This window comes from Crinia signifera, chromosome 3 (assembly GCF_055691185.1).
Source record: "Crinia signifera chromosome 3, ASM5569118v1, whole genome shotgun sequence".
NCBI lineage: Eukaryota > Metazoa > Chordata > Amphibia > Anura > Myobatrachidae > Crinia > Crinia signifera.
The window spans coordinates 51,640,706-51,656,268 of record NC_139219.1 but is presented as its reverse complement, the minus strand read 5'-3'; the positions used below and the strand labels follow the sequence as shown (position 1 = coordinate 51,656,268).

General features: G+C 41.6%; 1 protein-coding gene across 7 annotated transcripts in view; it reads left to right on the top strand.

The window, feature by feature from the left end:
* The window catches only part of EHBP1 (EH domain binding protein 1), a 337,428-nt gene that overhangs the window by 259,088 nt on the left and 62,777 nt on the right, over nucleotides 1-15,563 (top strand). For all 7 annotated transcript variants that reach the window (XM_083175799.1, XM_083175796.1, XM_083175797.1 and 4 more), the window contains 3 exons: nucleotides 969-1,096; nucleotides 7,650-7,788; nucleotides 13,710-13,813. In XM_083175799.1, the coding sequence (XP_083031925.1) occupies nucleotides 969-1,096; nucleotides 7,650-7,788; nucleotides 13,710-13,813 (371 nt within the window). The remainder of the gene's footprint in view (nucleotides 1-968; nucleotides 1,097-7,649; nucleotides 7,789-13,709; nucleotides 13,814-15,563) is intronic.

The following is a 15,563-nucleotide window of genomic DNA, read 5'->3' as shown; positions in this document are numbered from 1 at the left end:
GGGGTGTTGCTGTCTGCTTTGGTGATTCTAGTGCAGTCTGGTCTGTACTGAGATACAGACCAGACTGTATTCTCCCAACTGGATTTGTTTTTATCACACAGTAACGTGACATGCAATGCCAAGGTGGAGGAGCAAGGCCTGTGGCATCCCACTGTCATTAGTCACTCTACCATCTGTTGCCTTTAGTAACCAGGATGAACCCAGTGACACATGTTGTACTGTCATTTCCCATATAGTCATCACATCAAGTTCTTGGTAGTAACCGCAAGTGTTTAATTTTTCCCAATACATTCCATCCCACCATTGTAGATATGTGCTGTATTTTGTTCACTTGCTATAACATAAATGGAAAACACACCCCTGTCTGCAGCAGTATGTATGTGCTGTCTCCTAAAGGCTGGACAGGTATTCTCCTCATCAGACGGTGAAAGACAGTTCTCAGTCCACCTATTGCTCATCTCCTGATAAAACAAGTCAGGCCCCTGAGCAATTAGTGACACTTCTCAGAGTGAAATATGAGATTGCACAGATTAAATATACCAGTATACTTGTGCAGTGAGGAAGCCTACTCCTAGCAGCCAGCAAATGAATGTACTCGCATACCAGAGTGAGTGTGCATGTATGTACATGTGAGGCAATGTTTTAATTAACATTGGGGTGAAAAGGTTCAGTCTCGTCTGGTGCGTAACGTACAAAGTAGCATTCCGGTATTGACACTAAGCCAAGAACAGGCAAATGTGTGAGTTCTCCTAGTGCAAGAAACACAGAGGGGCCTGTAAGAGCCTGCACATGTCTAACTCAATATACATCTCAATTTAAGACTCTCGTGTTACCTTTCTAGTTCTGTTGTGTTTTTTTTCCCCCTTTCCTGAATGTTGCTGTAACACGACAGGTTGTAAGATGACATATTGCTGAATTAGCGCCAAGTCTCAATCTCTCCCCTTCTCTCTCACAATCTGCATACATAGCTGGACAAAACACTAACTCAGTGGACGTCAAGTTGAAGAGACTTCTGGAGTCTCAGCCACAGGTGGCAAACTCTCTGTCCAATGCTGCTCAGAAGACATCACCAGAAGCCTCCGACAGAGACTTCAAGGTGAGTTAGACTGGCTTATGTGCACTGCTGATTGCTAGACTCCAAATTCATTGAATAAAACGTATCTGGTAGAATGTGAACGAGTGGCCTTCTGTGTTGCATGTTATATATGTACATACAGTCTGTACTCTGTGGAGGTTACTGATCTCTCTACTACAGGAGCCATGCACTAAAACTGTAATCACATGCATCATCCTAATACCCTCCGCCCCCTGCACTCTTATCTGGAAGGATTCCTCTGCCTCTCTGCGCAGTTCAGGTCCTTTAACTACTGTTGTGGTTTTCTGTTATGTAAATGTGCCATCTGCCACTTTTCATTTTGATAAAACCATTTAAATGAACAAAGCATATTAATATGGAGAGAGCTTTTGGAGGACCAGTCTCTACACAGAGTGAGCTAATGGAAGTGGCTGTGTTCATATAATAGGTTTAGACTATAAGTGACTGGTTGTGCCTTTGTGATCATACAAATGGACAATGGGAAATACATGGCAGGTTTGAAATCATGCACATAATGTAATAATGTCTGTGTTTATATATGTATGTGGGTATTTGTGTGTCTGTATATAATATATACACATACACTTGATCATATACCCACGTGGGCTTCCATTGTCATGTGTTGATGACTCCTCTGAGTGTGTGCAGCTCTCTTTGAGTTTAGCGCGTACATCTACGATCACGAGACGCATCATGCAGGTGAGTGTTACAGGTAGTTAAGCAAGTTTTGTGTTACCTGTAATGGTGTCCCAGATGAAAGTACTGATGCACTGAAATGCCGAATACAATTTTCAATGACGGTTCACTATTTGAACAAGTGCCACCATTTGTTTGTAACAAACATAATCAAAAATCTACCAAGTGACAACCAACAGCAGGTTAAACATTAATTATATCACTAGTATTAATATTTAGGTGTACTGTTTATTGTTGTATCACTTGTAAAGTATGAAAAATAACTTGTTTTGTGGGAGGGGATAAAATCCTGTATTTCATTGGAGGTCATGTGACCAGTGATGTCACCAATAAGGAAGTAGGGAATGTTGGTATTGATTTTAAGGAGTGTCGGAAAGTCTGTGAATTGCCGAAAAGGCCGTGAATTTGTCAATCCGCGGCCATTTCCGACAAAGCAAATCCGACTTTCTTTAAAGTGGGATCTGTTCTGTCGGAAACTGCCTTCAATGCTGTCGGTAATGGCAGTATTAAATAGACGAGTGGCGCTATTTCCACCGGTGCAAATAGCAGCCGGGATTAAATACCTCCCTTACGCTCTATGTATGTTATAAATGTCTCAAATTGTATACAGTATATTAATAGACAATTGGTAATTTGATATAGTGCTATAGGAGCACATTACATTTTGTTATATTTACTTAATCCAATACATTAAAGTCATTTCTGTGAACACTAACTTTTTTGCCTTTCAGAATGCTAAAGGAATATTTATCAAAGGCAGGAGAGAGGTAAAGTACAAAACCGATCCGCTTCTAGCGGGTAATTTTTTTTCCAAACTCCGCTTGTAAAAGCAAAGAAGCGGACTGGTTAGTACCTAATCTCTCTGTCCATGCTTTGATAAATTGAGTCCACTATTTCCTAGGAGAAACATCTTTAATAAGTAATGTGCAGCAATTTCGCTCAGGATATCGATAACGGTAGAAAAAACTTAAACCTTTAAATGCCAAGCAAAGAATTTGTCAAAATAGGTGTAAAAATTGTCGAGCAAATACTTTTATTCATTGTAATGACCGGTAATGTTAACCATATATATGGCTATTGCCGCTGCGCTGCTGTGGCACAATATTTTGGCTAAACAGCATCCTCTCCCCATGATAAGGGACATTTTTGAATGCGTGTTAAAGCCCGCAGTTCAGAGTCTTGGTTTGATGTTTTATTAAAAGCTTGGTGGTTTTGAAAAGCTTATTACATTTTCTTTATTTAAAAAATTTACCATTTGGCTGCTCACTTCAGCGGCCATCTTCTCTGCTTTACCAATATGAAACTTAATTCAGCCTTTCCATTATCTTGGAAGTAATTACCTCAATGAGCCATGAGGCACTGTATGCCTATTTCCCATAACTAGTTGACAAATTGAAAGGCCGGATAAAAGTTTAGCACACATTAACTCTGCCACCACTGTGCAAGTGGCACTTCTACATAGAGCAGTATTCAATGCTTTTTGAGAGCTGTGACAGCGAGCAGCACTGATTGCTCGCTGTCGTAGTGAGTATGGTTAGTATTTAACTGACCCCCTGCACACACCGTTTCCACCTTGCTGGGTTTTTACAGCGACATGGAAACGGCATGTGCGGCCTCCAAAACAGCGAGGCTCGTGGCTAAACGCAGCGGGCTCCTTGCATTAGCCGCGAACCTCGCTGTTTGGTGGTATCCTTGCTGTCCTCTAACAGCAAGGAACGATGATTACGGTGACCGGGAAGCGTGAGGGTTAAACTGAGAGGGTTGCTTGTTTTCGGCGATCCTCGCTGTTTAACCCCCTCGCCAGCCGCATTAAATACGGACCATAAAGTTGGGTCTGATTATATTTTGAGTTTGTTTTGTAGTTTTCGGGGGACACATAAAAAGCCAGATTGCTAATCCTTACCCCATTTGATTGCCAACGTCTCTGCGAAAGATGTTCAAAATATCTGCTAAAAATCCCGGCGTCACTCACATTTGTTATATAAATTCAAATAAAAAAATGTTGCGTAAAAAAAGATTATATTTCTGATATAAGGTAAACATTACAGGTTATTATGATGAATAAAAATGTTTGCTTGGCAATGGTCGCACTTATTTTGACAAATTCACTTGGCGCGCAAAGGGTTACAATTGAACATAATATAAATGTGCTTCGTTAACCGTGTTCTGAGAAGGACCGAATTCTTGTAATTAAGTAACTTCTTATGTGATTGTTTAGTCTTTGGCTTGGCCATACATTCAGTGGAGTGTAAAAGTGGGAGGTGGGAGTGATGGGGAAGCTGTCAGTGTAATATCATGATGGCTCTCAAGCACTCTGAGTTTTGTGTAACTTTTCACCCACCTGCGGGTTGTTAGGGGACTCCGCTGCTGACTGAAGGGATTCCCTTCCCCTAGATAGAAGACGTCTTTGAAGTCCCAATACAATGGCTTGCATTGCTCCCCCTTACCCTGTCGGTTCCAATAAACTGGTGATGAAAGTGTGCGGTTCTAGCACCAGGAGATTTCCAGTCTCTACTAACAAAAGGCCGTCTAGATCAGGCCACATTTATTTTTCCTTTACTGATTTCATTGTCAGGGGGTATTTGGTGTGCGTATGTGCTTGTTGGGTGCATTTTGCATATATATATTTTTTCCCCCTCCTCTCCGCAGAAATTTTAGTGTAAAACGAAACCAGTGCAGGATTAATACAATGAATGGAAAGGGCTAACTGAATTAGCGGGCTTAGTGGAATACATTTGTAAAGTGGCAGAAGTCCTTGGCCATACAAAGAATTCTTAAAATGGGATTTAGCAGCAAATCGGACTGATAGTCAACACATTGCTGGGCTTAAAGGAAACCCATAGGGTTGTGTTGTTTTGTGAAGCTGGATGCACCCAGGGGTTTTGAAAGGGTTAACAAATGAAGCTTGTGCATGAGCAATATTTCAGGTATCATACAACTATATTAAATATATCTGAGATTTACAGCATCCCAATCAAATTCCAATTTTCTTAACATGCCTACAACCGATATGCAGTGGTTCTTCACTGGCCACAGATGAGCAGACACACCCCCACCCCTCCCCCACCACCACCACCACACCCCTTGATTGTATTAATTATTGATGTGTCCACAAATATATGCTTTAGTGTGTGTTTGTACATCTTAATGTCTATTTCCCATAGCTATAGACCATGTGATGTTCTGAGCAGGAACCCATTTTATTCCCAGGGGTGGGGCGGATAAGGAGGGGGGTACTGGCTGTGGTCTGTATGCTTGTGCTAATAATAATAATAATATTCCATTTTACACATTGATAAACGCACAACTCTGCAGTCGTCGGGAAGGATAAACTGTTCCCTTCCCCAGAGGGATGGCGGTCCCCGGCCTCCTCCAGGCTGGAGAATAGGCTGCTGGTAGAACGTGCTCATTATTGATTGTCTCAATGCAGAGGAAGGGCACTGTCTTGGTAGCTTTTGATAACCAGTTCCAGCATTCAGCAGGCTTAGTTATTAGTCATGCATCTTAGGCTTCCCCTATTTACTTTCAAAACACTTAATAAAAATAATAAAAGATTAGGTGTAAAATGAAATATTTGTTTTCCTACACAGGGCCGTGGTATCTGCAGCTCCCACACACCGCTGTGGTTTAGCCTTCTGGGATCTTTCATGTTGATAGACCCATTTGAATTTGCTACCAGTATTAGCATTGGAAGCCCTGGAAAAATAATAAAATAAATAACAATTGTCACAGTAAAGGGCTTACCTATAAATCTGGCTTTGGAAAGGTATAGCTGATGAAATGTAGTTCATAGGGGTTGTGTTCTAATCCTACCTTTTCAGATTTCATACGGCATTAGTGGTTTATCTGAATGGGCATAAAATTAGAAACTAGTTCTTCTTGTTATACAAGTCAGTGGGACTGTGGAACGATCGAATCCCTGCCTGGTAAGGTTGCTGGGAAAGGGGGAAGAGATTAGCAGGGACGAGCTTTGCAATTGATATCACTCGCCTCCTGAATACACACGGCCTCATGGAAATGTTCTAGTGGATGCTGAAAGTTCCGTTTTAACTTTCTAAGGAATGTAAATGTGTTTTTTCATTATTATTTTTTTTATTTCAGGCGTTCAGCAGGTTCAGTTATGCAGATGGTTTTACGTCTCGTTTATGCCGGGCCTATTCTTAAATGACACAAATGCTTTTAATGAAATAGTGTCATCTGCCCGTCTTATAAATTATAATATAAATTCATAATAGATTGCTTTTTACCTCTGTTATAATACACAAGTCAAGTTAGCCTGTGAATTATATCTGCATGTTTTCCATTGCAATTGATGTCTGCTAGATATATTGGTGTTATTTATATAAGTGTTATGGATGTTAGAAGCCACTTTGAATATCCATCCTGCCCTCTTGCTGGGCGAGATGTCCTAATGCCCCGTACACACAGGGCGAGTCAGCCTTTGTGCTCAGCGATCTGGTTAAGCACAAATCGCTCGGCGCTGCACCAGCGATGTGTGCTGATTGATCTGTCACAGCCAGTGTTCTCTGGAGAGAGAACACTGGCGATCACTAGATATATGCTTCCATGCAGTAAGTATCTAGTCAGGCAGTAGAGACGCCTTTGCTGCGGGGGCCATATACATGGATCGATCCGTGCTTCATTTCTAATGCTGGGCACACACCAGGACGACTAGGGCCCGATCCCATCAATCTAGATCCAATTCCGACCAAATGGATGTAGATTGTGTGGTGATTGGGCCCTTTTCTGTCCTGGTGTGGACCAATACCGATCCGATGCACAGTCCCGCGGGTCAGTCGTTCTTCAGATCATACCTGCTGCAGATAGGATCTGAAGAACGACCATACTCCCGGGTGCGGGTTGCAAGAAATAATCGTGAGCGTGTTGTCCTGGTGTGTACCCCACATAAGCAATCTACACAGATTGCTAAAATATAAGGCTGAAATAGCCCCTTGTGTATGGCCCATTAGCCTTGAAAAGTTGAGAGTGATAAATCACCGACCAATCAGCTCCTTACTGTTATTTTTTAAACCCAGTCTGTAACATGACAGTTAGAAGTGGATTGGTTGGTACTTTATCACTCCCCATTTTATTACTTTTCAAGCAATTGGTCTTACAGACAAATTGGTCATACACACTAGAAGATATGAAAGACGAAAGATACTGGTGAACAATTTCCCATGAGCTAATCATGAAAGATATTGTGCATCCACACTGAACACTTGTTGTTCACATGTCTGGCAGATGTCAGTATCTTTAACAATGAGCCTGGGGGCGCATTGTTAAAAATATTAGGCATACACACTAGAAGATCTTGCCATCAATATCTTTCAGAAGCTCCTTTCTGAATGAGATTGTTGCCAATTATCTTGTAGTGTGTATGTATGGGCCTTTATGCAGATGACTGCTCTTGTTCCCAGAAATTTTCATTCCAACCAGCCAGATTGGAAAGATAATCTTCTAGTGTGTATGGGCCTTTAGGCTACAAATTGGTACAAGATTTAAAGCGACTTCCATTCTGGTCTCTAGACACTTAGTTCAGATTATTTAAGTCTGGAGAAGTGATAAAGTGGCCGGTGATAATGCACTAGCCAATCAACTCCTAACATTTTACAAACCCATTCTGTTATTCGGGGCAGATTTATTAAGCTTGGTGAAGTGATAAAGTGTCGTTTGTGATTCTGTGAGGAGATTTGGAAAACATTAACGTTAGTAGCTCTCGAGGACAGGAGTTGGCTACCCCAGGTATAGACTGTTATTTTCATATGTATGTTAATGCCAGGTTCTACTAAATTGTTGTTTCAGTGTGGGCAAAGTTGATCTGATACCACATTTAAGATGGCGCCTTTTTTTTCAGAATGGTACGGAAGAGCCCGGTGCAGACAGACATCACAAATCTTTGGATCGCTTCAAGAATCCTGTTGTGATCAACAAAGATTTAACAGTCAGAAAAATCGAATTAGAATCATATAGTCAATGGGTGGAAACCTGGCCAGGTACTGGAAGCACCTCATCTTCTCTGTTTTCCCTGTATAAGCCACTGACACTGTTTGTTTACTGAGGAGTTTCCACCAGCTACTAACAGTAAATGAACAGGCAAGAGTCTCCGAAATCTATATTGCTCCACATAACAATGTGCCAGAATAACAGATATTCAAGTTGAATGGGAAGACACCTTGGGTGACATTTAATGATATGCGAACATGTGACTTTTGCAATATTTTCGACAAAAACTGCCGAAATCGCACTTTTTCCCGAATTCGCATATTTAATGAGGTGCGAAAAACGGCAAAAACCGCAGATTTCTAAAAGTGCGATTTTTACTTGCGCCAGAACTCGCATCCAGATGTTTTCCCATTGAAAAGTATACAATTTCCATATTTCATGAGATGCGAATTTGGGAAATGTGTCTTAAAATCGCCAAAAAATCAGACCAGGTTCTGATATGCGAATTGGCCAGAACCCTGCACAGATCATTGAGATCTGTGCATGGTCCCCCGGCCAAAACATGAGCACGGTGGCTGGTCAGCCTTGGACGGGATACCTGGAGGAGTGGGGACCCCCCAATAAAGCCCCCCCCCCCCAGGCTTCACCCGTCCAGGGCTGAAGCCCGGGGCTGTCACCGGCGTCCGTGCCCTGATGGGGTTAAATCTCACATCCGTAACATTGCTTTTATGCAGGACTTGGAGAACCACAAGTCCCAGCATGTGGGGCATTAATGGGCCCGCTGGGACTTGTAGTCCACCTGTAAAAAGAATGTTAAAAGAAAAGACACACACACACACACACAGAAAAGTATAACTTTATTTTACACACAACCACACACCTCACTTTTACACCAATATACTTACCAATCCAGGATCCAGCGCTGGCTCCCTGCTCCACAGCCAGACAGCGGGGTAACAGCGGGGTAACACAGCTTTCTCCGATCCAGCTAACAGCCGGTCCCAGCGCTACATAGGCTGATAGCGTGATTGGCCGATGCGTCTCCATGAAGACGCATAGCTCAGCCCTGATTGGCATGTAAACCTTCAGTGGTCGACCCTGATGCATGTCGACCTTCCTATTGTCGATCTTATGACCCCTACCCATTGGTATATCAAACATTATTCACAGAATATGCTACTATCTACCAATCACATTAAAGCTTAACCCCCTACTACATACATTATGTTAATTGTTTCATTAAAGCGAACCTATCACATACCATTTTATTTAACGGTGGGAAAGCAGACAGAAATGATCCCTGTACTAATGTTTGTCACATGGTTCTAAATAGTGCTTAGTGCACAGCTATAACTAACCCATAATAGGTGAGAAAGCAGCTGTAAGCCCACAAACATGGCTTCCAGCTTCCATTAGAACAAGCCCTAAACCAGTGATGGCTAACCTTGGTCCTCCAGCTGTTGTTGAACTACACATCCCAGCATGCCCTGCATCGGTTTTACTAAGTGGCCATGCTAAAACTGATGCAGGGCATGCTGGGATGTCTAGTTCAACAACAGCTGGAGTGTCAAGGTTAACCATCACTGCACTAAAATACTACGTTACAGATGGCCCTGTGTTAAAGAACTGACAGAGCCCTGGTAATGATGACTGCATATGCCACTTCATTGCTTTGTATTTGGTTTTGTCTGAATTGTATTGACCAGTGCAGGGTTTCTCAGACTCTATCCTCAAGGCTCCATACAGTCCAGGTCTTAAGGATATCTATGTCAAATTGACTGAATTACTAATTAAGTTACCTGTTTTTAATCATGGTTATCCTTTAAAACCTGGACTGTTACAGTTCCTTGACTGAGTTTGGGAACCACTGCACTAGTGGAAAGTACAGGCAAGTGAAGCAATTATGAATCTGTTTTCCATTTACTTTTGATTTGGGCCAGATGCACTAAGCTTCAAAAATGATAAAATGAAGAGTGAGAAACAACCAACCAATCAGCTGGCAATATGGCACTACAGGGACATCAAACATGCAGCTGGCAATATGGCACTACAGGGACATCACACATGCAGCTGGCAATATGGCACTACAGGGACATCATACATGCAGCTTGCAATATGGCACTACAGGGACATCATACATGCAGCTGGCAATATGGCACTACAGATACATCATATATGCAGCTATCAATATGGCACTACAGGGATATCACACATGCAGTTGGCAATATGGCACTACAGAGACATCATACATGCAGCTAGCAATATGGCACTACAGGGACATCATATATGCAGCTAGCAATATGGCACTACAGGGACATCACACATGCAGCTGGCAATATGGCACTACAGGGACATCATACATGCAGCTTGCAATATGGCACTACAGGGACATCATACATGCAGCTGGCAATATGGCACTACAGATACATCATATATGCAGCTATCAATATGGCACTACAGGGACATCACACATGCAGTTGGCAATATGGCACTACAGAGACATCACACATGCAGCTGGCAATATGGCACTACAGGGACATCACACATGCAGCCGGCAATATGGCACTACAGAGACATCATACATGCTGCTAGCAATATGGCACTACAGGGACATCACACATGCAGTTGGCAATATGGCTTTACAGAGACATCATACATTGCTGCACTTGTGAGCCGCACGTATATTTTGCTATGCAAATCAATGATTCCAAAATGTGTACTATTTGGTACTTTGCACATATGGACAGATTCAGTTACCTTTGAATGTTCTGTGAGTTGCCTCCAGTACAGCTTCTGACTGCTCCACGGGATGTATCTTTCCTGGCAGTTTATGGAGGTGTGAGCAGGAATCAGGCACCAGAATTTCTTGTGTGTGTGTGTGTGTGTGTATGGACAACTCATTTAAGTGAATCTGCATCATAATGTTCAGTTCAATTGAACCTGCTCACTAATGAAACCAATTCAAACATATCAAAGATCTTATATTACATTTGTGTGGGGCATCCAGTTCTGTTGTAAATAATGACTCTTGTTTTCACTACCTCCAAACCAATTATTTACAGTGCAAATTAATGTGCCTATGATGATGACATGTAAAAAAATAATGTTCACTATTTTTATATAAATTATACAAGGGTGGTTCAATAAATATGATAACAAGACCTCTCATTGCATACATTATTCAACTCCTACATACAAGTATAAACAATAGAATGGCCTTGGTACATATTATTTTTCAAGCACAGTTTCCACCTGCATCTGTTCCAACGGTACACTATGGCATCTATCCTAGCATAGAAGATATCCGTGTCAAGCTACTAAAGCGAGGACATGACGACTGCTGAACTTCACTGTCGTTTGCAAGCACCTTCTGCACAGCTGCTTCTTCACTGATCCAAAGATATGGAAATCACTTGGTGCCAGGTCAGGGCTGTAGGGGAGGTGGGTTTTGTACCTCCCAATGGTAGTGCCGCAACAATTCACACATGCAGTTACTGGAGTATGGCCTGGCATTACCGCACAGCGATAATACACCTATTCACAGCAACCCAGGTCACTTTAAATGAATTGCTCAATGTGTCACAACAGCAGTCAGTATCCATAACTATCTCCCTTGGTGAGGAAATGAACAAGAAGCATGCACTTGTCCCAAAATGGTCACAACGACCTTCTTTGCGCATGGAATTGTTTTGAAGGTGAGGATGTGTTTCCATGTCATAGATGCTTGCCGTTTCTTCAGTGTTGCCTTTAACAATGCTCCGCAGGAACTGCACTTCCCCCTCATAGTACCACATCAAGTTCTCGAGAGGCATTCTCATCCTATTGGTTTTGTAAACTTCTGTGAGTTCCTCTGGTGCTCATCGTGAACACTTTTCCCATCAAAATTATCAATAACTCTAATGCGTCTGTTCTACTGAATCAGACCTTAAATGCGGCACCCATGGCTGTCTGGATCAGGGACCATCTTGAACAACTGTTCTGCCATGATCAAAGGCAGTAGACCAAACCCAAACCTGTTTCTGTGACTTGACTTTATCATCGTACAACTCAACAATTTGGGGAGGAATTTCAGCTATGGCTGTTCCATTTGATGCAGAAATGTGATCACACTATGCAACTTAGTGTTTGACCATGGTTCTGCCAATCCATCCACCTTAAAACTAAGGTTGAGGCTGTATGACTGACATAAGGCGCAGTCTAATGGCTATGAGGGGATGAAGTGGTCTAACTGCTATGGCTTGGCGGGAAATTAAGAGTGAAGTAGAGAACATAACATACGTAAGAGATCTTACTTATTGAGCCACCCTTGTGTGTGTGTGTGTGTGTGTGTGTGTGTCTATATATATATATATATATATATATATATAGCCTCAATATTTCAGGGTATCGCACCCCATCGTCAGGAGGAAAAGTACACACATACAAACAATGCCACCTACTCACCTGGCATTGTTTGTATGTGTGTACTTTTCCTCCTGACGACGTGGTGCAATACCCCAAAATGTTCAGGCTAATAAACTTGCTTTTACAAGACCTGTGGTGCCGTGCTTGGCTCTACTACACCCAGTGGACCCTACCAGCTTCAATTTAATTTTTGCCAAGGCACTCTGGCTATTATTGAGTATGTGGTGAGTGCCGATCCATCTATCCCGATTGTGTGTGTATATCTATATATATCTGTAGAAAGAACATAGACACTCAGGGACTCCAATAGTAGATGCAAAAAACCGGACCAGGTTTATTCCATAGAAAGGCCTGTCAATGTTTCGGGGGGCGGACCCCCGTCGTCAGGACATATAGGCAGGTGAATGGCAAAAAAACTTTTTTGCCATTCACCTGCCTATATGTCCTGATGACGGGGGTCCGGCCCCCAAAACATTGACAGGCCTTTCTATGGAATAAACCTGGTCCGGTTTTTTTGCACCTACTATTGGAGTCCCTGAGTGTCTATGTTCTTTCTACAGTTGTATTTTGTTAGCTGTGCTTGCACACAGCTATCCAACAAGTGTATAATGTACACTTACCCCCCACAAGGAAGTATTTCAGACCGGCACTCATCAATGAAGAAAAGGAAGTTTTTATTCCATGCAGAAATTGCCGTAACAGCAGCTGTCCCAACAGCTGTTTCAACTGGGCACAGACAGTTTTCGTCGGGGGAACTGTGCCCAGTTGAAACAGCTGTTGGGACAGCTGCTGTTACTGCAATTTCTGCATGGAATAAAAACTTCCTTTTCTTCATTGGTGAGTGCCGGTCTGGAATCTTTCCTCGTGGGGGGTAAGTGTACATTATTACTGCATATATATATATATATATATATATATATATATATATATATATATATATATATATTTGGGAAGCACTCACCAGTCTTGAATTTGCACTCCTGTGTGTTTATTCAAACCTTCATAAACCGGTACATAGTTAAAACTCAACGTTTCCGTCCTCTCGGGACCATCGTAGCTGTAGGTAGCGCTGCGTGGTTTGTGCTGTGGAAGTAGTGTGTTGATGCTGATGGATAATTACTCCTGACGATGGTCCCGAGAGGACGGAAACATTGAGTTTTACCCATGCACCTGTTTATGAAGGTTTGAATAAACACACGGCAGTTCTTGAAGTGCAAATTCGGGACTGGTGAGTGCTTCCCAATTATATATATACATTCAATAAACACTTTTTGTTTGATCAAGCCCTGGAGTGATGCCCTTCATCTACAAAACTAAATATATATATATATATATATATATATATATATATATATATATACAAACGGTATATTATAAACATGTTTGACGATTTTCACATTTATTATTGTTGGTTGTTTTTTTGTCACATTTTGTTGTTGTAAACCAGTGTTAGTCATGTTAACTGCTTACAGATTATTTTGGTTTGTGTTCTGCATTGTATGATATCCAAACCTTCGTCTCAGACCTGAATATAATGGACTTTCTCTGCCTTCTGTTTATTTTCAAGACATCAAAAGGCAGAGATCAATGCAAGAAGACACAAAAAGAGGGAATGAAGGAGCAGTGATAACAGAGACCCAGAAGAAACCCACAGAAGATGAAGTGCTAAATGTATTTTACTTTCTCCTTTTTTTTCTGTCCTATTTTATGATTGCTGATAATTCTCAACTGCATGGGAAAATTGTGCTTTTATTTGTTAAAAATGAGATGTTAGGACCTTTTTTTCTTCCCTCTTTCCAGAGATGTCAATCTCTGGTGCATTGAAAACCCTGTAAGAGGGGCACACTGCTGAATTAGTCTGCACTGAGGTGATAATTGTCAGATAAAAAAAAATGAATTTTTCCCACTTACAAAAAGCCCTCCCCACCTCTGTGTTTGAGGCGTTCCCATTGAGGGCACTTCCCATCCAGAGATGCCATTATTGATCTAGCAAGAGGATTTTAATTATTACAGTAGCAGATACCGCTGCGCTGCAGTTAGAGGGACAAGTCACAGGAGACCCGCACGGTTTTTCCCAGACAACCCATTTTGTTGGCTTGGGTTAATGGGTGTTCAACCTTTCCATTATCCAGATCAGCCGTGAATTACCAGCTGAATGATGTTTGCATTAATATAATATATATGGTAATTTCTTCACTTAATTAACGGGGAGGTTCAGCTCAGTAGGAGTATGGGCTGATCATGTGTAAAATTGATTTGTGAGGGAAATATTTAATAGACCGCGGGGAAAAAGCAGCGTTTGATGGACAGCTGTGCAGGACGGATAGAGGAAGGAGCACACTGATACGTGTGTATATCCCAGCATGCATAGCGAGTGTCTGACAGTGGCCATTCCCTCAGTGTTGTTTCCTAAATTAACTTTCTTGTTTTGTTTTTTTACATTACAATATTGGTAGAGATTATTACAAATATGTATGACACATCTATCTAATTTAGGGGGTAGTCAATTAAGTTTGTTTTTACAATTGCATTCATTTTCGATTTTTAGAAATGTTTTGCTGCTGTAGTTAATTTTTTATTTTTTTTTGTGGAAACTGCATTGGTGAAACATGACTAAAAAATATTCCGAACGCACGCCGTTTCAACAAAAACATGTGGATCTGCAAATAATTCACAGATCAACTTGTTTTCCAACCGTACCGGATTTTTCGACAGTTGAATAGGTAATTTCGACTTAAAAATGGCAAAAGGTGCTAATTTTCTGACTGACAAAAATTTGTCACGTAATAGAATACCCCCCTTAGGCTGCGAGATTTCAGGATTGGAGGCCAAAAATATGCTAGAGTAAAAAAGTAATTAGTTCATCAGTGTTGTAAGCTGTCAAAAGAACTAGGCTAAAGAAAATCAATTCTATTGAATCTAAATTGATTAGATCGAGAAAGTCTTCTTAGGTTTCACTAAACGACCCTCCCCCGGCCATATATAGTAGAATTTGATCAAAAGTGATGTCTGATCGCGGTATGTGGCATGTAATCTACAAGGCAATAGCTAAATGTAAATAATTACTAATAACTTGGAGTAATTTTACAAATTGTACACTTGTTGAACCAAATCTAAACTATATAAAATGCATAGGAATATATTACATTTAAACCAGAAACAGTATGGGATATACACGGGGGTGGTTTACGAGTTCCGGGAGCCTATGTGCAGACTTTATTTGAATCCCCTCCTCTCTGAGGCACCATAGACTCTGCACTTGAGCTGGTCTCTATAGACATGGCTCCAGTCATGTTCCGATAGACAAATTGGGCATATATTTAGGTTGGGAGGTTGTTGGACACGGCACAAGCTGTCGGCGCTCCTGTCCGCCAGATAAGTGTGTGCTGGAGGCAGCCAACAGCCCACCATCTTCCAGAGT